This window comes from Sprattus sprattus (assembly GCF_963457725.1).
Source record: "Sprattus sprattus genome assembly, chromosome: 2".
NCBI lineage: Eukaryota > Metazoa > Chordata > Actinopteri > Clupeiformes > Clupeidae > Sprattus > Sprattus sprattus.
Window position 1 is genome coordinate 63619299 of NC_137921.1, and position 23365 is coordinate 63642663.

Here is a 23365-nt window from a genome sequence, read left to right on the forward strand (position 1 = left end):
CTCCCTCCGGGATCGACTTTGACTTGGCAGAGGATGAACCTGCGACCGGACCAGCTGCCAGGAGGGTAAGGCACATGCTGCACATGCTGCACTCGCCCCTTAGGGAGGCCAAATATTTTCTGACACTGCATTTCATTGAGAGCCACCTGACAAGAGTCATTCAACCTGGACAGTGTGACATGGCCTTTAATTGTACTTGGTGAAGAGGGAACAGACACTGCATAGGAAACTACAAACCTTGAGTGAATTATTATAAATCTAATTGACGCCCCATTATAGATTGATTAATATTGGCTTAAACAATTATCTTTCACCTGAGTATGTACAATCGAGTACACCATTTTAAGGCACTTAAAACTTAATGTCAGGAGGCTTTTAAAAGAAATCACATGAATCATTTTGACTTATCAAATAACAACATAGAAAGTGCAGTAAACCAACAAATTCTAAATTAGATACATTTTTGGTGCGACCTCCCTTTGTCTTTAAAACAGCCTCAATTCGCCAACAGGTACGCTCGTACCATTTTTTTAAGATGCTTGGCAGGCAGGTTGCTTCAAGCATCTCAGAGAACTTGCCACAGTTCTTCAGTGGATTTACACTGTCTTAATTCTTTCTGTCTCTTCATGTAATCCCATGTTACACTGGTGTCTGCCTGTTCTGAGCCCATGACCTTTAGTTTTTTAATCTGCAATGTAGTCTGTCCTTTTGTTCCTTTCTTACTTTGACAGCAAATAAATGTCTCACTGTAATACTTTTTTTCCTCAAGTGTTTGAAAATCTAAATATATTGACACACACATGCTAATTAGGACAGGAAATAACTATAAAAAAATTGTGAAACAACTAAAGTGACTTTTTGTAATACTCTAAACTAAAGTAACTTTTGATAGTACTCTATGCGCATAACATATATGCATTTCATCCACAGGGAGGAGGCACCAGAGCAGCCAGCTGTGGCAGCAGGACCTGAAGGTACACTGAAGTCTAATTTTAGGGGTTCATTAGGTTTGTTTCAGTACTTGTGTGTTAATGCTTGCAAACACTACCACCTGTTTCAGAGGATGCCCAGACCGACTCAGAAGAAGAAGGAGAGTCACCTGCTGTTCCAGACGTCTCAGACGCCCCAGACACCCCAGACGCCACTCCTGGCACTCCCAGCGACAGCGAGGAAGGCACAGAGACAGCTGAGGAGGTAATGACCCGGCCGTTCACCCCAGATCCCTTGTTGACATACAAGCAGAAACAGGACAAGAATAAGGAGGATTTGCGCTACACTCGGCTGTTGTCTTGTTCTTTGAACTGTGTAGGAGGCCTCAACCTTCCTGTCTCTGTGGCTATGTAAGACAGACATAATTCCATTGCCAAAATTCAGACCAACATCGTGGTTATGCTGATCAACAAAGGAAAGTTTGTGTTGGTTATGAAAACACTGATTGGTGTTCTGTTATACAAGGCAACAAGTAAAGTAATAGTTACTCAGAGTATAAGAAAATACTGTGTGCTCCACGCACAACTTGTCATGTCATTTCACTTGTCTTGATGTTAGCCAATGGGAATCATTAACTCAGTCATCCCAGTCATTCTGTTCGAGCACAATGTGTTATAGCTTCTCCTTCTCTTCCAGGACTCAGACCTTCCCAACGTGGTGCCGGATCAGTCTGTGGAGAAGGTAGTGGAATTCACCATCAGTCTGGTTGACCCTGGCTACAGGGAACTACTGGAGGATGCAGACTCTCCTCAGTACCACGACTTGTCCAGACACTTACAAGAGCAGGTAAGGATTATTCCTGTGACTCGAGTGAATGGCAAAGCAATGATAATCACAGAACATGCACCCTTACCCATTCTCAAACAGTCATGTGAAGGAATGAAAATGAGTGATGGCTTGTACACAAATCAATGACCAATGGTGCAAGCTTATGGCTGTACATTAAAAAGAGTGTTGGCCCATACTATGTTGAACTAGAAAAAGAAAAGGGGATACCACTGAACATGAACATGAAGGGAATGACACTGCCCAACTGGGTTTGTGTCACAGGGAGTGCAAATACCCTCACTTTACTGTCATTTAAAGAAATGACATGTATCACAAAAAAATTGAGGGATGAATTTTTTCCAAATCTTTTCGTTTGATGTCTACTGTTTAAAGATATCACCTTGTATTCTCTACGTAGTGATTGTGGCTAGCACTATAAAGCTATGAAGCTCTGTTAAGAAATTGTAAATCTGCAAGAAAAATTCGGCAATTTCTCTTCACAAATATATTTTAGCCAAACAAAATTCCAGCAAATCAACGTACAGCACATGGAGCACGGAAGTGAATCATGTTCTGCAGTGTTCCAACTGGTCCAATGAAATGTCCAGAGTTCTTGCTGCAGCTACTACGCACACTGCTGGGCGCCCTAAAAGGAGCCCAAAGAGGCTTACTTAAGTGCTGTCAGGTCATGTCAGGGAAAGCCCTGATTAACTGAACACCACCTACACTGTTTTGTCTAAAATCGACAGCTTAAGAGGCAATAAGGCGGTTGTGGTGGAAATATCCCAGAGCCATGGGTACAACACAGGAAGTTACTGCGATTGAGCCTAATTGGAATAATCTCAATTCATGCCTAATGATGTCTAAACCATTTTGGTTCAATGAATTGTGCACAAGAAACATGTTACACAAATTCCTGCATATGAAACTTGGCGTATTTCATGATATTGTGAAGCTGATATGAATATGAAGTTGTTGTGAGGTATGCATAGGAATATGAAGAGAAAGATTTAATTAAAAATATTTGATTTAAAAAAACTTAAACTTCCGTTCGTTTCTTTGTGTTCACAGATGTTGCACGTCTTCAACAAACTGCCCGGATTCAAAGAGATAAACGTGCTGGGAATCAGGTGCAGCTTAACATGAATTCCCTTATTAGGACATGAATGCACCACTAAGGGGGGGAATGGCACAGAAAAGCCAGAGGGCTTAAGTAGTGAGAGGGGATGATCATATTCAGCAGCCATCTCCAGCATGTAAGGGTGTATGGAGAGACCGTCTGAGACTTGCGAATGAGGGGCGGTGAGGTGAGTCTGAGCTGGTGCTGCTGCTGCCCAGCGGAGTGAGTGACCGTGGTGACTCGGGCTCCCCACCTGTCTGGGATAATCATCATTACAGTCGTCTTCATCACTGGCATCCTCATCTTCAGTTTGTCTCCAGACACAACTGCTTTTATTTCAAATCATCGACATGCAAAGCTAAAGCCTGGAAGGCAAAACAATTGGACAGTGTGATTGAGGCTTCCTCGTTTTGCCACCTAATCCAATACTACTTCACTAACCGCTTATAATTTCAGTTGCATCCAGCAATGAGGATATGCATATGGGAACAGTTTTATTGACTTATGTCTATGACCAATTGGATAAAGTTTGGTGAGTGACTGTGGGATTGAATTATGAATCCATTTATCTAACCTTTTCTCTCTTTTTCTCCACTGCATAACTCCAGCGAAACAGAGGGAGATGATGGGTAAATATTCCTTGCCCTTACAATCATCTTGCATTTGTTTGCTATAGAAAAGACAAGGGCACTACACAGCTATTGAGCTGATCAAAGAGAAACATCTTATTTTTAAAAGCAGTCCCTCCATTTGCAGTTAAAGCACACAATGATTATATTTAACAAAGACAAAACCTTATTTCACACCTAGATGATCATGATCACAGAAATATAACACTAACTGAGAGTATGTCTGATTATAATTCAATCGCCTTCAAACCGTCAGTCATTTTATAGCAGGGAAGTAATAAAGGATGTCATCAAAATCAAGAATTGCAACAACTTTTTAGACATCACTTTTAACAAGACTTCTCCAAACCTTTGTGCTGAGGGTACATCTTTAGTGAGATATTTGATTTTCCGTGAACCAAATCATTTGATTACCTTGTTTCAGGTCTGGAGGAATCTCGGTCCACTATGCTGTTCAGTTTGAGAACGGAGATGCAGACAAAGTCTCTTCTGTCAGCCTGACGGACATGATGACCACTGCCCTGAGTGAGGAGGCAACTCTTCCAGTGGATCTTAGCACACTGGTCTTTGGCCCAGGTACAACACAATACTGCCATGCTTTTTCCTCACAATTTATGCCGGAAGGGTATACATACATTTCACTGTATGCCAATTGAACATATTTGAATATATTCATGTTCTCAATTCTATCAACCTTTATTTTGCAGAAGTAATCCCACCAGCACCAGATGCTGACGAAATAACAGAAGAGGTAACAGAAGAGGCCACTCTTCCAGTGGATCTTAGCACACTGGTCTTTGGCCCAGGTACAACACAATACTGCCATGCTTTTTCCTCACAATTTATGCTGGAAGGGTATACATACATTTCACTGTATGCCAATTGAACATATTTGAATATATTCATGTTCTCAATTCTATCAACCTTTATTTTGCAGAAGTAATCCCACCAGCACCAGATGCTGACGAAATAACAGAAGAGGTAACATATGTTTTTACAAACAGTAAACTTGCCAGGGGAAGACATACAATTGAATTAGTGTAATATTAGGTGCGCAAATTCATGTTCTCTGCTTAATGAGTATCCACTGGCTTTAAATCATGTTCTGAAACTGTTACATTTCTAAGTCATACAATATAATGTTCTCACAAAAGTTAGTAATTACATTAATGCCTTAATTCAGTTGCTATTCATGATCTGCATTACATTTAACAGGCTTCGGAGCCAGATTCCCACAATGACCTTGACGTGTCAGAGGAGGCAGAGGAACCTGAGACCACTGAGGAGGAGGAGCTGCCCCTCGATATTTCTCCTGAGGAGGAGAATGCTCTGGACGCTTTGCTAGAGCCAACAGTTGTCAGTGAGGACTACCTTGACCTCACATCTGATGAAGAACCTGAGGCAACCAGTCCTCCAGAGGAGGAGGAGCCTTTCATCACTCATATGATTGAGACCATCATTCTAGATGAAACTGGGGAACTTGTAAGAGACTACATCCCTGCTGCCCCAGTAGAGGATACTGCTCCTGAAGCACCCAGTGAGGATGAATCTGTACCATCAGGTCCTGAGTCAGAAGAAGAGGCTCCTGTTGGTGATCTCTCACCAAACCTCATTACAGAGGAACTGCCTGACACAGAGCCAGACGCAGAGGTTGGTCTGGATAGTGACTTGATTCCCAATGTGATATCAGAGGAGGACAGTGTGCCAGGCTCCACCACAGAAACTCTGTTGACAGTGGCCACTGTAAGCCCAGAACTCTCTGAGGATTCTGATTCCAGCCTTCCAGTGACCACCCTCTCAGCAATGACCCACCAGCCCCCCACTGAGTCACTTGGAGATGTTGCAGAGTCTGAGGAGGAGGTTATAGTGGTGGAGGCACCTGAAAGTGAGGAAGAAGCACCCGAGGAAGAAACACCTGAGGCCTCTGAACCTGAGGAGGAACTCGCACCTGAGGAAGAAGTAGCAGAAGATGAAGATGAAGTAGGGGAACCTGAAGAGGAGTCAGGTGAACCTGAAGAGGAAGTTAGTGCACCTGAAGTGGAAGTGAGTGAAGAGGAAGTAGGTGAACCTGAAGGGGAAGTTAGTGACGAAGAAGGGAGTGAACCTGAAGAGGAAATTGGCGCACCTGAAGAGGAAGTTAGTGAACCGGAAGAGGAAGTGAGTGAACCGGAAGAGGAAGTGAGTGAAGAGGAAGTAGGTGAACCTGAAGAGGAAGTTAGTGCACCTGAAGAGGAAGTAAGTGAACCAGGAGAGGAAGTGAGCGGACCTGAGGAGGAAGTGAGCGAAGAGGAAGTAGGTGAACCTGAAGAGGAAGTTAGTGTACCAGAAGAGGAAGTTAGTGCACCTGAAGAGGAGGTTAGTGAACCTGAAGAGGAAATAAGTGAACCTGGGGAGGAAGTGAGTGAAGAGGAAGTAAGTGCACCTGAAGAGGAAATAAGTGAACCAGTGGATGAAGTAGTCATTGAAGAAGAAGAGGAGGATGGTGCTGAACCTGATCCTGTGGAGGAAATAGCAGAACCTGAGGAGGAGGTTGAAACAGAGGTGTCCGAATCTGAAGAGGCTGGCGCTCATGTACCTGAGCCTGTTGAGGAAGAGATCCTTGAGGAGGAGTCTCAACCTGAAGAGCCTGAAGATGTACAGGTTGAAGTACCAGAAGAGGCTGATGGATTGGAAGATTCTCAGCCTGAGGAGGAGATTGTAGAAGAGGAAGAGGAACCTGTTGCTGAGGTGGAGGTTGAAGTCCCAGAATCTGTGGAGGAGGAGGATGTTGAGGTTTTAGAAGAGGTTACAGTCTCAGAAGAAGTTCAAGTTGCAGAACCTGAAGAGGAAGCTGAAGCTGAGGAAGAGTTTGAGGAGGAGACAACAGCTCCACCTTCAGAGAGCATCAAAATCATTTTGCCAGAGGGGCCTGATGATGACGCCCAGCATGGAAAAGATGTCTACATCTCACAGCCAGAAGAGCATGACAATCTTCCCTTTGTGCCAAATGACTATGTGGAGCCTGAAGACGAACCACGCGACCTTCAGCCTGTGGAAGAAGTGATTATAGAGGAGACATGGGAAGATGTTCCAGTGGAGACAGATGTGGAACTCATACCAGACCAGCAGCCTGAGGAGGAGAATGTGATTGAAGCTGCAACAGATGACATTCTGTCAGTAGATGAGATGGAAGAAACAGAGGAGGTAGATGTTGAAGAGGAAAGCCTGCCTGCAGATACAGGAGATGAACCCGAACCGGAGTCAGGTGAGGAAAAAGGTTTTAGAGCAGAGCAGTCAAATATCTTAACATCTCTGGACAAAATATGTGTACCCGCTCTGGCAAAAGGCTTGCACACTATGTTTAAGTTTATTCATGTAACTTATTGTAAAAAAATGGTTTATTTTCGGGGCCATAAATCCTTATTTACACGGTTCTCTTCAGCACCATAAATCATTATTTGTGCGGCTACAGCGCTGAGAGTTCCATTTTTTGTTAAATTGAATCAAGTCCGCATCGGATTCTATTATAAAGATTATTAAGCGGCTCAAGTTTGTTTGAGGTTAAGTAACCCATCTGCATATGCTGATATATAATGTGACGATAGGAAGTATATTTCATAGTAGTGTTTAGCGGTCACAGCATAAAAGTAAAGATTGTACTTTTCATTCCAGGAAGATATAAATAGGAGTAAAAGCTCTGTCTTGCTGTGAGATGTCCCTTTCTTATTTATAATACATTAGCTCATTAGCTTTTTCATATTACCATTAAAGTTTTTAAATTATCTGAAGAAAGTGAAAGACTTAGCTTAGCCAAGGTCACAGTAAAAGAGGCATAATTGTCCATAATTGTCATGCTGGCATTTTTGGTGTTTTAGAGGTGACAGAGGAGGAGGCCTCAGAAGAGGCAGATCCTGAGGATGGAGGAGAAGAAGAGGCAGGTCCTGAGGTGGTGGAAGAGGAGGAGGCAGGTCCTGAGGTGATGGAAGAGGAGGAGGCAGGCCCTGAGGTGGTGGAAGAGAAGGAGGCAGGTCCTGAGGTGATGGAAGAGGAGGAGGCAGGTCCTGAGGTGGTGGAAGAGGAGGAGGCAGGCCCTGAGGTGGTGGAAGAGGAGGAGGCAGGCCCTGAGGTGGTGGAAGAGGAGGATGTTGTCCTGGAGGAGACCCCTACAGAGGCCCAAGAGCAGCCACTGACAACAACTCCATCCATTGACCTGGGACTCTTTGAGGTGTTCTTAACGGATGAGCCCTATGAAGAGACGGGAGTGGAGGTTATAGCTGAAGAAGGGGACGATGTTGTGACAGACACAGACACAGACACAGACACAGACGTAGAAACAGACACAGAAACAGACACATACTTAGAAGCAGACACAGACACGTCTCAAGAGTCTGAAAGTGAAACAAGCATGGAGGATGTTGCCTCGGAGATGGACCGGGCTGATGTCATGAGCACAGAGACTATTGACCTGATGGGCTATGGGAGCGGATCAAGTGAGGAGCACCCCTTCGAGACAACAGCTACCCCCCCTCTGAAGTACTTGACCACCCCTTCTATGACCATGGCAAGCCGAGGCAGAGAGCTTGTGGTGTTCTTCAGCTTACGGGTCACAAACATGATGTTCTCAGCTGACCTTTTCAACAAGAGCTCATCAGAGTATAGAACTCTAGAAAACAGATTCACGGAACTGGTAAGTCTCTTTTCCTCTTTTTCTACACAGAGCGGATACAATTATGGCTGATGTATGTGTTCACATTTCTCAGCAAACATTTTTCGAAGTACATCATCACTCTGTCTCTCGGGCAACTTTTAACAAAATTAATATTCATACAAGGGCTCCAAAAAGCTTAAAGTTAGCGTTATTCTGTAATCATTCAGATATGTGACAGCACTCACATATCTTCATTGACACTGACAAGCATATGCATGTAAGCTACCAAGTGAGATGCCCAAAACTGCTCGACTGGCTGCCAAAGAAATTACAGATAAGATATTAGTTTTACTTGTCATGTTTCAGTGAGAAACAGGCAATTCTATGATTTGTTCATGTTCCACCCATTCTATATGTGTAGCTAGACGCATGATGACACTGGGAATCTAAAGCAGTGTAAAATAACAAACAATACTATTTGAAAGTTCTTGTTCAATTCCTAGGGACAAAAAAGGCTACTTCAATATTTTATTTAGCTCCATCATGTAGTGTGCATTAGAGGATACCAGAACAAGCCAATCCATTTTACATTCAGTATTCTGTACAACTGCAGGGCAGGGCATCCTCCAGTTGCTCATAATTTCCCGACAACAAGAGTGGCAGGCATGTCACTCTGGCTAATGTTACTACTGCAGTGAGCTACAGCGATACGTCTGTGAGCTCCCCAGACTAGTATAACACATACATGTATGAAGTAATTCCCTAAAATGTCATAACAATGACAATTTGATCATTACTCTGATACCTCTCACCGGCTTGCTTGATTATCCTGGTTCTGGAGTTTAAATCGCATTTATCCCCTGCTAAGTCTTAGGTTTATCCTCTGTTTATCATATATTTAATAATCTGCTTACTGAAATATCCACACTAGTTTTTTGCAGTGTATGGAAAAGGATATTTGAAATGTGCTACAGGCCATATTTCAACTGTGAACTGTATGACTATTCCAAGACTCACGCTGGGCTTACACTGTGAGATGAGGGATATCATTTTATGCCAAAATGAGACTTATAATGAGGCTCCTGTGGTGATTTTGTCTCACTGATAGGATTTAAGATAATTACACTGATCTTCAAAGCCCCCTAATCATTAATTGTACATAACAGAGAACACTGAGAATTAACATGGAAAATCCCTCTGTGTCTGCTTGACTTGTCATATATTAAAATGCAATTGGTTTGAATCAGGATTAATATGGTGAATGAAGATACCTATCGGTTATCTCTGTTTGCTGTCTTAGTGGGTATTTTTCTCTCCTGTGTGTTCCCTAGCTGCTCCCGTACCTTCAGTCCAATCTGACCGGCTTCAAGCAACTGGAGGTCCTTAACTTCAGGAAGGGGAGTGTGGTGGTTAACAGCAAGATGACATTTGCGAAGACGGTGCCGTATAATGTCACAATGGCTGTCCAATGCGTTCTAGAAGACTTCTGCAATTCTGCGACCCAACGCTTGGACATCGAGATTGACAGCCATTCCCTTGACGTTGAGCCTGGTGAGAGTTGTACTGTGTATAATTAACTGCATGTTGAAATGTTCTGAGAAGTTGGTAGTTCTCATTTTAGAATAAAAGCAATTGTATGTGCCCATGAAAAACTGCACAAACGATTCCAACATGCATACATGCATTTTTAATTGCACTCACTAATTGAACTCATGAGAGTCAGGAATCTTCTGAAGATCGGATATTCTGTTAACTTTTAAAAAGAACAGTTTAAGTTAAACGAGAAATGGAAGGTCCTTGTGCTGTGAAACATTAACGCGGCCTTTTAAAACCCTTATCTTCCCAGCGGATCAAGCTAACCCTTGCAAGTTTTTGGCCTGCAATCAGTTCTCACGCTGTGTGGTGAACCGCTGGAGCAAAGAGGCAGAGTGTCTTTGCGACCCTGGCTACCTCACCGTCGATGGGCTCCCCTGCCAGAGCGTCTGTGAGCTCAGACCAGACTTCTGCCAGAACGGGGGCGAGTGTGAGATAGTCCCTGGTCACGGTGCGGCTTGCAGGTAAGGGAACCTAGATTAGAATTCTACCGAAAATCTACTGTTGTTTTTAGATTAGACCACTGTTAAGACCCTATTAGTCAATCATTTTACTATGCATATGTTGATTCTGATATGACTTCATAAAAAAAAAAAAATGTATTTTCTAAGATAAATACATTGTAAGTAATGTTGAGGTTTTAGTGAGGGTAAAATGAAGATGACACTGTTCTGTTTCTGTCTCTCTCTGTGTTGTTTTTTTTTATAACTGTGTGAGAGCAGATGCCGGCTGTGGACATAGACACATATTTCAAAATATGCACATAGATGGATATTCACAGATGTATCGAACACAGCATTTCACACATCTAGCAAGCTGACGTACGTGTAGCACACACACACACACACACACACACACACACACAAACTGATACTGATGAAGACATCTGTTTTCACCAGGTTTAATGCTCTAACTCTCTCTTTCAACCTCTTTAGATGTTCTGTTGGTAATTACTGGCACTTTAGGGGAACTCGGTGCTCCGAGCTGGTGTCCCAGCCTGTAGACCCCTTTCTTTTCATAGCCTGCCTATTGGGGTCCCTCGTCTTTGTATATGCTGTGCTTTCTCGCTTGATACTCATATTCAGGAAATGTTTACGGACCAGAAAGGCAGTGTCTTTGGTGTAAGCAGGTCTTTTTTTTCCGTAAAGACTTTTCTGTGGGGATACATGTCTTGCATGACTGTGTAATGTAGCTACACATATCTGCTAAGAGACCCTAACTACCACATCTATGATATAACCTGACACTGCTCAACCGAAACAACCCCTAACATACCACAGCTAGCCTCACCAAGCAATTCTTATGACATGACAAGTCATAGAGAGCAAAAACAGTTCTGAATATGTTATTGTGTAATGTGTGCTTCCAGCGAACACTTCTAGGTTAAGTCCATGCTGTATCAGTATCCTCTCTTGGATGTTAATAGGATTGATCTTTTTTTTTTACTGTAATCACAACTACCATTTATCTGGCCAACCATCTTTTCTGGATTAAACACGCCCTGGAGTCAAACAGAGTTCAAATGTCAACCCTGTCCTACAACTCTAATCTGGTTTCTAATTGCGGAAACATTGCTAGACTATCAATGACTGGCAGATAAAAGGACTACCTCTAAAATCTTCCACTTCAAATGAAACATGATTACCGTAAGAGTTATATTTACGTATATTTTATCTATTCCAAAGGCTAATGTGGTTCACCCTGGGTAATCATGTTATTGATACATAAACATAAATAAATACAAATGAATGAATCTATAATTTAATGGTCAGTTTTTTTTCCAGACTTCAATTCAATTACACATTTTCTCAAAAGAGGATACTGCATGAAATGAAGGTTCACACATGGGCTTTCCTAAAGTACCTGTTTTTGTGCTTCAGCGTGGGTAGACCTCCTCACTAATGCATCTTCTTTACAGAAAAAGCTCTTATCGTGCTTCACCCCCTGTGATTTACCCCTTGGAAAAAATGTATTGTGAACATTGTTCTTCTTGTTTTGCTCCTTTGTTCGCTCTTCATATCATAAATCATATTAACATTTAATAGCTTAACACTCACACCATTGTCCAATATGGCTTCTCTTTGTCTTACAGGAAGCGTGTAAGCCACACACTGCCAGGCCTAACAAGTTAGTCAGAAAAAAAGGTGGGTGGCCACAAGAGAAATTCCTGGGAAAGCATGGGCCAGACCAAATTATTTTATCTTCTGCGATGGTACATCACACTGCACTTGTGTAGTAAGAAAAGCATTCCTCTGTTTCTCTCAGGGTTGTTGAAGGCTAGTATCCAGTGATTAGACTTGACAGTTCAAACCTCATGAGTTTTGGTGTATGTTCAGCATAAAAGCCATTTAAAACAATATATAAGACAGGTAGGACTAGCTTTTCAGTTTGTGAGGTTTACTCTGTGCCTTGCATAATGTCCTCCCACGCACACAGCACATTCATATTGAGTGCAAGCTCACGTTGAATGACGTTCACTGATCATTAAGTATGCCAGAGGAAGTGAATTCGGTCCATTGAGAAAAGGCTTGGTCATTAAGCTATAAGCCCCGGGCGGTGATTAGTTTTTTTTCCTGTCTGTGTTTTGTCTGTTGAGAAAGCAGTGTCACAAAACCAGACTTAATCACATGATAAGCTTTAATGACTACTCCCTCTGTGGACCTTCTTGTTTTAATCACAAGCTAGGTTTTTCTTTCTCTCGTACATCAGTATTATTGGGCACATCTGAAAAGTTATCCATTACAGCATCTGCAATTTTTTTTTAATCTTCTGTTCAGATACGTTGATTGTGATGTGAACCCCCAAAGACATGGCACTGCTTCTGAAGGACAGAAGACCACACAGAGATTGAGGTTACGAAGGGGCAAAGAGGGCATCACCCTCCGAGGCGGCTCCTTTTCATCAACACACCTGCTCTCAAAATTTCAAAGCCCATGAAAAGAACCAGAGCGATTTGTCTTTTTGCTCCTATACACCAACCCCAATGAACCCACTGCGTAAGCTACCATTGGACACAACAGCAAACTAAGAAGAAGATTCGACCCGATACAAGACCAGGTGCTGATGCTGCCCTGGTGAAATGGCACTCAAAGCCAGTGGGCTCCAAATTGTTTTACTAGCATGTGCTTTCTGTTTTGAAATGCAATTTTTTTTCAACAGTTGACTAAGGATGCACCGAAAGGACTGTTTTCCTCACAATGAGGCAATTATTGATAATAATATTATGGCTATGGAGTCTTTCAATTTTTTTTTTTGTGTGATTGTGTATTAATAATTAATATTTGGAATTGACTTCTTTGCTGGAAATGTTTTGTTTTCACAAGTTGACAGTTTTTCTTTTATTTCTGAAAAGTCTGTAGACTAGACATACAAACTTACTGTAGGCCAAAAGCCCGGTAAAAGTAAATGAGAGGCCTTTGAAATGCAGAAGGCTATTGGCTCAGTCATTAAGTCATTAAGTATTTTGCAAACTAGAACCAGCTAGAAGTATTTGTATAAAAAGAAATAGCATTTCAATTTGGACGGACTGAGGTTCCAATGTTATTAGTTGCAGCGATTAGCATTCTTGGTCTAATGTCTTTCCCATTATTGCTATTTTTTACATAGTTGTCAAAGTTTGGTTTGCAATCAATAAAATAATATTTTGTGGTTAAAGTCTTTGGCAAATAGTTTTAAAAGTATGCCATCTACAAATTGTACACCCATTTAATTCAATATGTAAACAGCTTTGAATTATAAAACACTTAAAAAAACAGATTTGGTAATATCCATGTTCAAGTGATAAAAAGAGATACGTTCTTGAGTGAAACAGGGAATGCATTTATTTCATAAGGTTAGAGATCACAATTAGAAAAGACTGTGAAAAGGCAGAATCAAGGATGACTGTGAGACACGTGTGGGCTTACAGTGCATATCACAAGTCATTCAGTTACTGCACGCAGCTAGCTAATCCAGTAGACCGACAGCAGTTGCACCTCTGGTGCTCTAGAGACATAGAAATCCTTTGCTCCGAATCTCGGCTGCTGTCTGTCTCAGACACAAGAGGAAAGATGGGGATAGGCCCACAGCTAGGCTGGAGACGTCAGGGTGCTGCCCTGTGCTGCCAAATTCTGTTCCAGCACAACGGCATTAGGCTGCTAGTTTTCCCGCATTACACTGCATAAGACTAGCAATGCTTAAGACCGAGTGTCAAATCGCCGGGAGTGAAAGGAACGATAAACAAAACAGAAGCTTTACCTCAAACCCTACAGTCACAATCAGCTTTACCTGAGGACACTATAGTTCCAGTCTGAAGGGGGAGAGAAAGTCATGAAATATCTGTTATCTTTCCCTCTGTAGCGCTCTTGCATTACAGCAAATACAAAACAACTTTGGAGTCTCACAGGGAAAATAGTCAAAAGCCCACACCTTTAGATCACGAAAATACATTTGTACAATTCTATAGAAACATGACGTTTTTTTTGTGTGTCATACTCGTATAAAATATTTATGGATGCACTGTATGCAATTGCATTTAGATGAAATGCATAATCATATTGGGGGAGAGGGTGGGGCAAGTACACAGTGATGTTTGTAGTGACATGCATCATTCACACAAAGTCCACACAGCATTTTTGCAAATGACTGATCCAAGGTCAGTGAGAGCACATCAACATGTACACACCCATTTAGTCAAACAAGGTTTGATACTGCATACATCAAATCACCCACATCACTGTTGATTGGTCTTCATTAAGAAATGGTATATTTTTCCACATTTATCCATGATGATTTTTAAACACCACATTATTTAGAAATGCGGTCTATGAGGACATGCATGTGCTTACTTGCAGATGAAAGAACACAGTGCATGTCAGTGTAGAGACCCTGTACAAAGAGGACGTGGGTGTCTAGGACAACTTTAGAAAAAAGGTCACTAAAAAAGAAATCTCATTTCAGATGTTCTTGCTCATACTCCTGTTGCCATTATTAGATCTGTTGTCTTGGGAAAAGAGGAGGACACACTGAAGCCTTGTACATTCAGTTTGGGGTCAAGCCATTAAAGGAGCCAGAGCTCAGAGTAGTTAGGGGACTGTTTGTACAAAAGATACTCAGAAAAATATATAGCCTTGTCATTTAATGGCGCTCAACCCTGTTGGGATATCTCTCTATGGGTAATCTCTTCAGAGGTCACTGTTCAAATGTACAAGAAAAAAAAAAAAAAAAAAAACGAAAATCGGTATCCATTGGTTGTTCAGTGCATTATTGTTATTATTAATATTATTAATCATCATCAACCTTATTATTATTTACTACTAAACAGAAAAATGTGCAAAATTGGAAGGAAACATACAGTATGTGTTTATGCAGTAAGGCCAAAGCAGTAGGAGAAGCGGGAGGTTCACAGATCTACACGCACTATTTCAAACAGATGGAATCAAGCACACTGCACTGGCTGAAGTCAGAAAGTGCTACGGTTGAGAACGGAATGCTTATCGTGTCTATACCTATGAAACTCACGGCCCTTAGTTCCCAACCATTACTTCGCTACGCTGCAGACATAAATGCAAACATGTAAACAGCTTATTGGTAAGCGAGTCCAGTTAAGACGTCTGCTGGAGACGCGCTGCAGAGTGATGATAGTGTGGGACAGGGTGGAGGTGTAATATTGCGTTCCCACTAGAAGAGGCAGAGATTAAAACGGCCGACCTCCGGCAACTACCCTGTCGTGACTAGTCATTAAGGCCTCGTAGTTTAAAGTCGTAGACGCGTACTGAAGAGCGCGTCACGTTTGCATGACAAGTATGGATCTGCATCTGATTCACTGCAAAAAATGAAATTAAAACAAATGATGCAAATAGAATGCTGAAAAGACCAACAACATTAAAAACACATACAGTCAATTAACCAACAAAAATAAACAAAAAAAGAAAGGAAAAAAAAGTCCTTACATGACTGGGAATGCCCACCAATTAAACCATTATTTGTTTCTGAATGCTGGCTATGTTAGAAGCGGCATTCTTCCCTTTGATCTAGCAAGAGACCTTAATGTGTGTGTGTGTGTGTGTGTGTGTGTGTGTGTGTGTGTGTGTGTGTGTGTGTGTGTGTGTGTGTGTGTGTGTGTGTAGGAGTGTGTTTTTGTATATGTATGTATATGTGTGTGTGACTGCTTGTGTATTTATTGTGCATGGCTCTATTTGAGCATGCTCTGCAGCATGGCGGTGGCATAGGTGGGTCTGGCTTGTCGACTCTCGATGGCGCTCCGTAGGTATTGCATGCCTCCACACCGTTCCCAGATCTCCTCAAACTGTCGGGCCAGGATCTCTGCTCCACGCTTCCGTGTCAGACCCGTCTCCTCTAGACTCAACTCACACATTTCCATATCATCTTTACCTGTGAGAGGGGATGAGGAAAGAGAGAGCGGGAGAGAGAGTGTGAGAGAGAGAGAGAGAGAGAGAGAGAGAGAGTTTACAGAAGATCGAGTGATTGTGAAGAGCTTAAATGAGTAAGAAACGAAGAACTTTATTTGAAAAGAAGCCTTTAAGACCTAACTAACAAAGGTGGTGTTCATCTATGTCTTAATTGAGAAGGTCTCTTAGAAAAGTAACGGCAATCCTTTCTCTCTGGTGTGGTAGACAAAATAGACCTCAACATTGGACTATATACCAACACAGAAACAAATGCAAATAGACACACTCACATATGCATACTCAAACATTGGCAAAAATAAATACAGGAAAGCAAACACACACACACACACACACACACACACACACACACTCACCCGCCACCAGCAGAATTGGGTGTTTGTCGGGGTGCAGCTCCATCTGCCGGGCGATCCAGGGCCCGTCGAAGTGGGCGTACCACCAGCCCTTCTTCTTGCCCTGCAGGTCCTTGTGCGGATCACCTGGCCGGATGAATGGGATGCGGAAGTAGCGCTGCTGTCGGTTCATGGCGATCTCATGCTGCCGCGCCGGGATTGGTGGAGCTGGGTTCTGTTGGGCTGAGGGGCGGGACAAGGGAGGAAAAGGTGTGACACGGGAAGAACTCCACACTTAAGCCTCAGGGTTATTAAAACCCTTAAAGGTCTATTTCCCGCCGTTTTTTCTTGTTGTCAATATACGTTTAAATCTCTGCAAGCTTTCGTCCTAGAATCATAAAAAGAACACCCCCAGAAACCTTTTAATGTTCTAAATCTATGCCACTTGTGCATCAAGGTTTTTTAGTTTGAGGAAATATACAAAACATCAAGGCATGTGAGACTACCTAAAGAAGTCTAACAGGCCTTGGTCCTTTAGGAGTTAAGGGTTACCCACTGTAGGTCACTCTCTCAGAGTCAGGGTTGTTAAGGGTTACCCACTGTAGGTCACGCTCTCAGACTCAGGGTTATTAAGGGTTACCCACTGTAGGTCACGCTCTCAGACTCAGGGTTACTAAGGGTTACCCACTGTAGGTCACGCTCTCAGACTCAGGGTTATTAGGGGTTACCCACTGTAGGTCATGCTCTCAGGCTCAGAGTTACTAAGGGTTACCCACTGTAGGTCACACTCTCAGACTCAGGGTTACTAAGGGTTACCCACTGTAGGTCACGCTCTCAGACTCAGGGTTATTAGGGGTTACCCACTGTAGGTCACGCTCTCAGACTCAGGGTTATTAGGGGTTACCCACTGTAGGTCACGCTCTCAGACTCAGGGTTGTTAAGGGTTACCCACTGTAGGTCACGCTCTCAGACTCAGGGTTGTTAAGGGTTACCCACTGTAGGTCACGCTCTCAGACTCAGGGTTATTAAGGGTTACCCAATGTAGGTCACGCTCTCAGTTTCAGGCTTCAAATTCACATTCAGATAGCTGCTCTATCTCAGAACACTGTCTCACACAAATGTAGCATATCGTCAGACTCCTATAGAACAATGACCAATAGGTGATATATCTGCATAACTGATTAAATCCATTCAGGTTTGGAAAAACAATAGTAGGTGTAACAAAAAAAAAACAACTACGCCAATTTCAACATGACTAAAAAATGACTGGTCTTAGATTTGCTGCCAGACTGGTGTTATGATCCATATGTACTGAAGATATGACACACTAAGATTTCAACCGTCTGGCAGTGAAGTGAGTTTTTCACCAGGGAGCCGTATTAATCCTAGATCTATTCATGTGACTGAGGCTCGCATTGCGTCTCTGGGAGACGATGCTCTAAAGCTCCGTCAAAATGGTATTTGTGGAGAAAAATGTTCCACATGCATAAATACATACATATATGCATCACACTTCAGCCCAGCCTTCCACCTACTCACCTTTGATAAGCACAAGAATACATATTCAGGCAAACTACAGAGGACGGCATGCACAGTCCTTTAGTGGAGTGAGTTTGTCGGGCGATTAGTAGCTCATAAATAAATCTGCGCAAGGATAAAAACAACACACCCATGAAGAAAAACAAAAACAAAAACAAAAACACCTCCGCCAGGCAGCCAAAGCGGAATGCAAAATAGGGAGAACACAGTTGAAAACAGCCAGGCAGTGGAACCTGCAGGATTGGCCCACAATGTCACACTTTCCTGATTTCGCACCACCAGCATGTTTTTTGAAACAAACAAGGAGGCAACAGAAAAAAAAAATGAGCTTCCCAACAGCACTATAACGCAGCTGAGTTCATTTCAGTGTTTCCTCTGCCAGCTTCTGTTGGGCCTCCACAGTGCCTTGCCCCCCCCTCCATAATCCAGTAATGTGTGTGTTGAAATCATTTGGGCACTGTAGTCTACTAATTACCGTCCCTGAAACAATCCAGGGATGGAAATTGGGCTTTGAGGGGCCCTATGTTTGATAACTTTGTGATTTTACAGTTATGAGTTTGACAGCATAGCTAAATGTTTCTGCGTGTGTGGACAGGGCCCTCAGGAGCCTGACGGAGGCCCTCTGAAGGTGGAATTAGGAAACACTCATGTAACACAAAAGGAAATAAAAACAAGTGGCTTTGTTATACTCCTGATGCAATGAGCTGTTGAGATTCATCTTGAATCGTAACCATAACCAACAGTACTAAAGTCTTCTAGCCTCTTTCCTCAACGAGCACAACTGTCCAGCAAGACATGCAGCATCAGAAGATGCAGAAAATGATAACATGCTGCCAGCCCTACTACAAGAAGTGAGTTATGACTGCAGCAAACCTCTGCTTTTGTGTGTCCCTACTCTTTAACTACAGTTGGCTTTTCAGTGTGTGGAGACCATTCCTGTGGAGAACTGGGTTGACACTGTCAATTTCTCTGGCTGGCAAGTTCATTGTGTCCAACTGCACTTTATTTTAAAGACTGACAAGGGTCTTTTTTTTCTCTCTCTCTCAAAAAGACAAGAGGAGAAAGACGTGGACAAAGAGCAATCAGATCAGCCTCATGAAAGCCTTAGGCAAAGTCTGTCTGGCTTTGTGCTTTGACAGGAAATCAATTGCCATGTCACATTTTTGTTTTTTCAGCCAGTAGTCTGAGCTGTTCATCTGCCTTGCTTTCAGAATTGTTATGTCTACCCTCCCATTATTATGTCTACGCACCCTGTAGTCAAACAAGACATTTAAATGGAAAAAAATGGTATTCACCAAAGGAATGTAGGCAAGTGTAAGAGTGTTTGAGTCATCAAGGCAGATGGAATAAACCAAATATTACCTGCTAGCTAATCTAAATCTGAAATCGAGAAAAAACTATGTATTTTGGTCATTTAATATACTCCTGTACACGAGCACCATAAAACGATACAAGGTGAGGGCTGTATTCCAATCGTTCCAGAAGAAGGAGGCTAGTAGAGCAAGTTAAGGGATAGACAGTGGGTTGCCAAGATGGGAATCTTCACAAAAAGTGAGCCTGCATCGATTTATAAAAACTGTGTTTGTAGGTCATTAATAAGCCCTTATAAATTAGTTATAAAGGGATTACAACCTATTTACTAAACTATTTATAAACCATTTATAAACCATTTATAATGGAGTCTTATTGTAAAGTGGTACCAGATTCTCTGCTTCAGAACACTGGGGTGCTACTGAAAAACTCTGCAAGAGCACCAAAAGCCAGCTCAAGGGTCAGGGCGACATGCCAGAGGCCAGAAAGCTTTGTGAGAAAAAGAGCCCTCTCCACAACACCCCACGGTTAAGGGCAGAACTGAGCACTGCTGTTAGTTGGTTACATTGTCCAGAGAGACTTACATGCTTTTTTCGCAAGAGGTGCACGATCTGAAAATAAATATTTTTTTTTTTACAAAAATATAAAGTGACAATCAATAAGCACTGCAAGAATGACAATAATACAACAGAGACATTTCAATGGTGAGATGTTCAAAGACATGGGGGGAAATGGAATATAATTATATTGAGGACATAAAGAAAGAAAAAGAACAGACACAGAGAAAAAAAATACAAGTGAAAAATAGGAAAGAGAAAAGCCATGGAGTGTACTGAGCCTCAGAGAAATAACCTTCAAAAAGATTGACAGGGTATTCAGAATATTCTCTCAGCTCCGTCATACAAACTAGGCATATGATGGACATTACCAAATTAATGACCCGATTATCATATCTATCCTTCCCAAAGGATGCCCTTTTCTCTGCACAGGAAGCTTGACATATGGGGCCATTACTGAAGGATGCATGGATCCTATTTGCAGCCCATATTATGCTGGTTTTGTTCAACATGTGCAGGCACATCCATCATGGAGGATATCGGTAAGCTTTGGTTGGCACGTCAATGCCTCACCTTTCAGAGAGTGAAGAAGAGATGTAGGTGGTCTCATCGAGTTAACACGTAAAATAGAAATATATTTTTTTTTTTTGTTTGTTTCTTGGGAATCTCCAAGTGAATGCTCTGTTTCCATGGCGACTTGGGTTTCAACAAATGAAAATGAGTAATTCAGCCTGCCAGTGAAAAAAAATGATTAAATAGAAAAAAAAGAAATCACTGTTGGACTGTGCATTAGACAGTACAGGAAATAAAGGAACAAGAGAGAGGGAGGGGGAGAGAGAGAGAGAGAGAGAGAGAGAGAGAGAGAGAGAGAGAGAGAGAGCGAGAGAGAGCGAGAGAGAGTTAGTGGGTAGAACATACTCCCCGGCCTGGTCAAGGAGAGGCTTGATGATAGACTGTCAAAATTGCATCCATCTTGCCTATTCTTTGTGACAATAGCCTCACAGAGCCAGACAAATATTACAAACATTCTTGAACAAAACCTTGACATTTCTAACCCAAGCTAACAAATAGCTCAAACCAGAGATTGTGCTTCAACCAAAAAAAAGACAATTGCACTGCTACCTGTTTTTGGCTTGCCTTTCAATGTGACGAAGAACTCCAAAGTCTATTTAATTAATACATTTAGCAAACCTATCCCACATTTTGAAACAATACATTAGCCGGAGGACCTCGCTGTCATTTTGGGAGAGGATACCAGCACCAGCCAGATGGCAGCATGTTTTGTAGCCACACACTGAGGGACAGAATCCCCCAATTAGTACCCTAGTGTCCCCACCCCAAAACACTACCAGAGCCATGTGTTATATGCGTGGATATGTGTAGATACTGTGTGTGTGTTTTACCACACACACACACATTTTATGGATTCTGTTTCTATGCTTAGGCAACACTAATATATTATATTTCATTACACTATATTACACTTATATTTGTATATATAATTCAGAAAGCCATTGTCTTTTTAAGACTGATTCAGTTGAGAAGTTATTATTACATCCTGTTATTTTCTTTTGCCACTAGGAAAGACAAACCCTCCAGTGCAGTCCTTTAGCTTAACACATGAGATACCTACCATAGTCTGTGATGGACTTGGGAACCCTCTGCTCAGATTCTGTATTGCGCTTCTTGTTCTTTGATTTCCAGGCATGGTAAACCTTCAGACGGCGATGGAACTCTTCTCTACAGGCAGCCAACAGCTCAATGTCTGGAGAGAATGAGAAAGAGTGAGGGGGGGAGAGAGAGAGAGAGAGAGAGAGAGAGAGAGAGAGAGAGAGAGAGAGAGAGAGAGAGAGAGAGAGAGAGCATGTTGGGCATGTCTGATATGAAAAGGGCAAGGCTATTCAGAGCATGGCATTAAGAAATGCTGATTGGTCTATCATCGAAAACAATCTCCATTAAAGCAATGACCAAAAAAAAAGAAAACAAACAAACAAACAAGACAAAGAGATAAGGTGCCAACAGGGGAAAGCTATAGGCCTACTGTGTCCTAACAAGAAGACATGAGAGTTGTTTGAAATGTGAGTCTGTGGAATGAGCTGTCGAGCTGTCTGGTTTCCTAAGAGATAAATGCAGGGCAATTTCACGGTCATGCCTTTGACACCAAAAAACTTTTTTTTTTCCTGTTCAGACCGAATCTGATGCAGCAGACGGCCATTACCTACCGTAAACTATGCAATTACGTGGATTCTAATGTCACCAAACAAAAGAAATATTTGTCTTTCCTTTCTACAATATCCTGTTGGATGAGCGCTAAAGATCTTCTAACAAGGTGCAGGGTAGCAATCCACTAACATCAATAACCCACTGCCATTCTGACACACACAGGCAGACCACACGCATTCTGGTACTAAAATGCGAATCAGTCAATGTTCAAATGTCTCCATTCTTTGTGTGCATTGCACCTTACTGAGATCCAGAAAAAAATTGTACTTTGTTCCCTTTGAAGAACTTCTGTTGTCTTTGCTTTCTCTCCACATCAAGAGATGGCAATCAAGACTATTTTGTGTTAGTGCTACCTTGGTGCTGGAATGACCTACCTGATGCTACCCAATCAAGTGACAGTCAAAGTGTTTTACAAAGCGTTAAAACACTCACCTCTTTAGAACTCATCTGTCATTCTAATGTATTTGTTACAAGCCCTACAATGTTACATGATTCCTCCCCCCCCCCCCCCCCCCCCCCCAGGTCACTTTGAACAAAAGCATCTGCTAAATACCATAAGCTTTTGGTAAGCTTGAGGGCTACCTGTTGGCGTACTCTTTGTTACAAAACAAACATATGTGTATTCTGTAGATATATGCAAATGACAGCAATATAATTACAGGGAAACAGTGCATCAGTGGAACGGAGTTGATATGTGAGTTGACATTACAGTAATATTACTGTAATGAATAGAATTGCAAATTCAAAACTGATTTTGGCTAAAAAAGATCTCCCTTTGCTCTTTTGAAGTACACAATTTTACCTCTACACAAGAAAATGCGAAGTTTGATTGCTCTGTAGTTGTAAACGAAAACTATATGGTGCACAGCTCAGCTAAACCAAATAAGGGAACAAAGTTTTCAAAACACATGACCAGGTTCAGAAAATTCCATAATATTCCCAGTCTTGGAGCCTTGAATGCTGGCATCACACATTTTGCACTGTGAACTGTGTACATGTACTGCGAAAGCTCTAAACAGAATTTGAACTCTAGCTATCTTACCACAGGACGTGTTGATGGCGTCTCGTAGCTCAGCATACTTCCATTTGCTCAGCTCGTACTTCTTGGTGCCAGCAGCAGCCTTGGTTGCCTGCACCAGTGGGCCCCTGAGAAGAGGATAACACAGCCGGACACCATTTGATGAAGAAACAGGCCCATTGGAAAAGCGGGGGCAGAGGGGTTTTCATTGGACAGTAGGCCTATCACATATATCATTGATTTCACAAGAC

At 42.2% G+C, this 23365-nt stretch overlaps 1 protein-coding gene across 8 annotated transcripts in view; it reads right to left on the reverse strand.

Annotated features, from left to right (window-relative positions):
• Positions 1–15899: 15899 nt before the first annotated feature.
• Positions 15900–23365, reverse strand: part of myo6a (myosin VIa) — a gene marked incomplete at both ends in the record, with an annotated part of 69172 nt that continues 61706 nt past the window's right edge. For 3 of the 8 annotated variants that reach the window (XM_080833133.1, XM_080833131.1, XM_080833134.1), the window contains 4 exons: positions 15900–16099; positions 16491–16709; positions 21507–21638; positions 23139–23242. In XM_080833133.1, the coding sequence (XP_080689259.1) occupies positions 15900–16099; positions 16491–16709; positions 21507–21638; positions 23139–23242 (655 nt within the window). Of the gene's footprint in view, positions 16100–16490; positions 16754–21491; positions 21639–23138; positions 23312–23365 lie in introns of all 8 variants that reach the window. The other 5 variants (XM_080833128.1, XM_080833130.1, XM_080833132.1 and 2 more) reach the window with 4 other exon arrangements.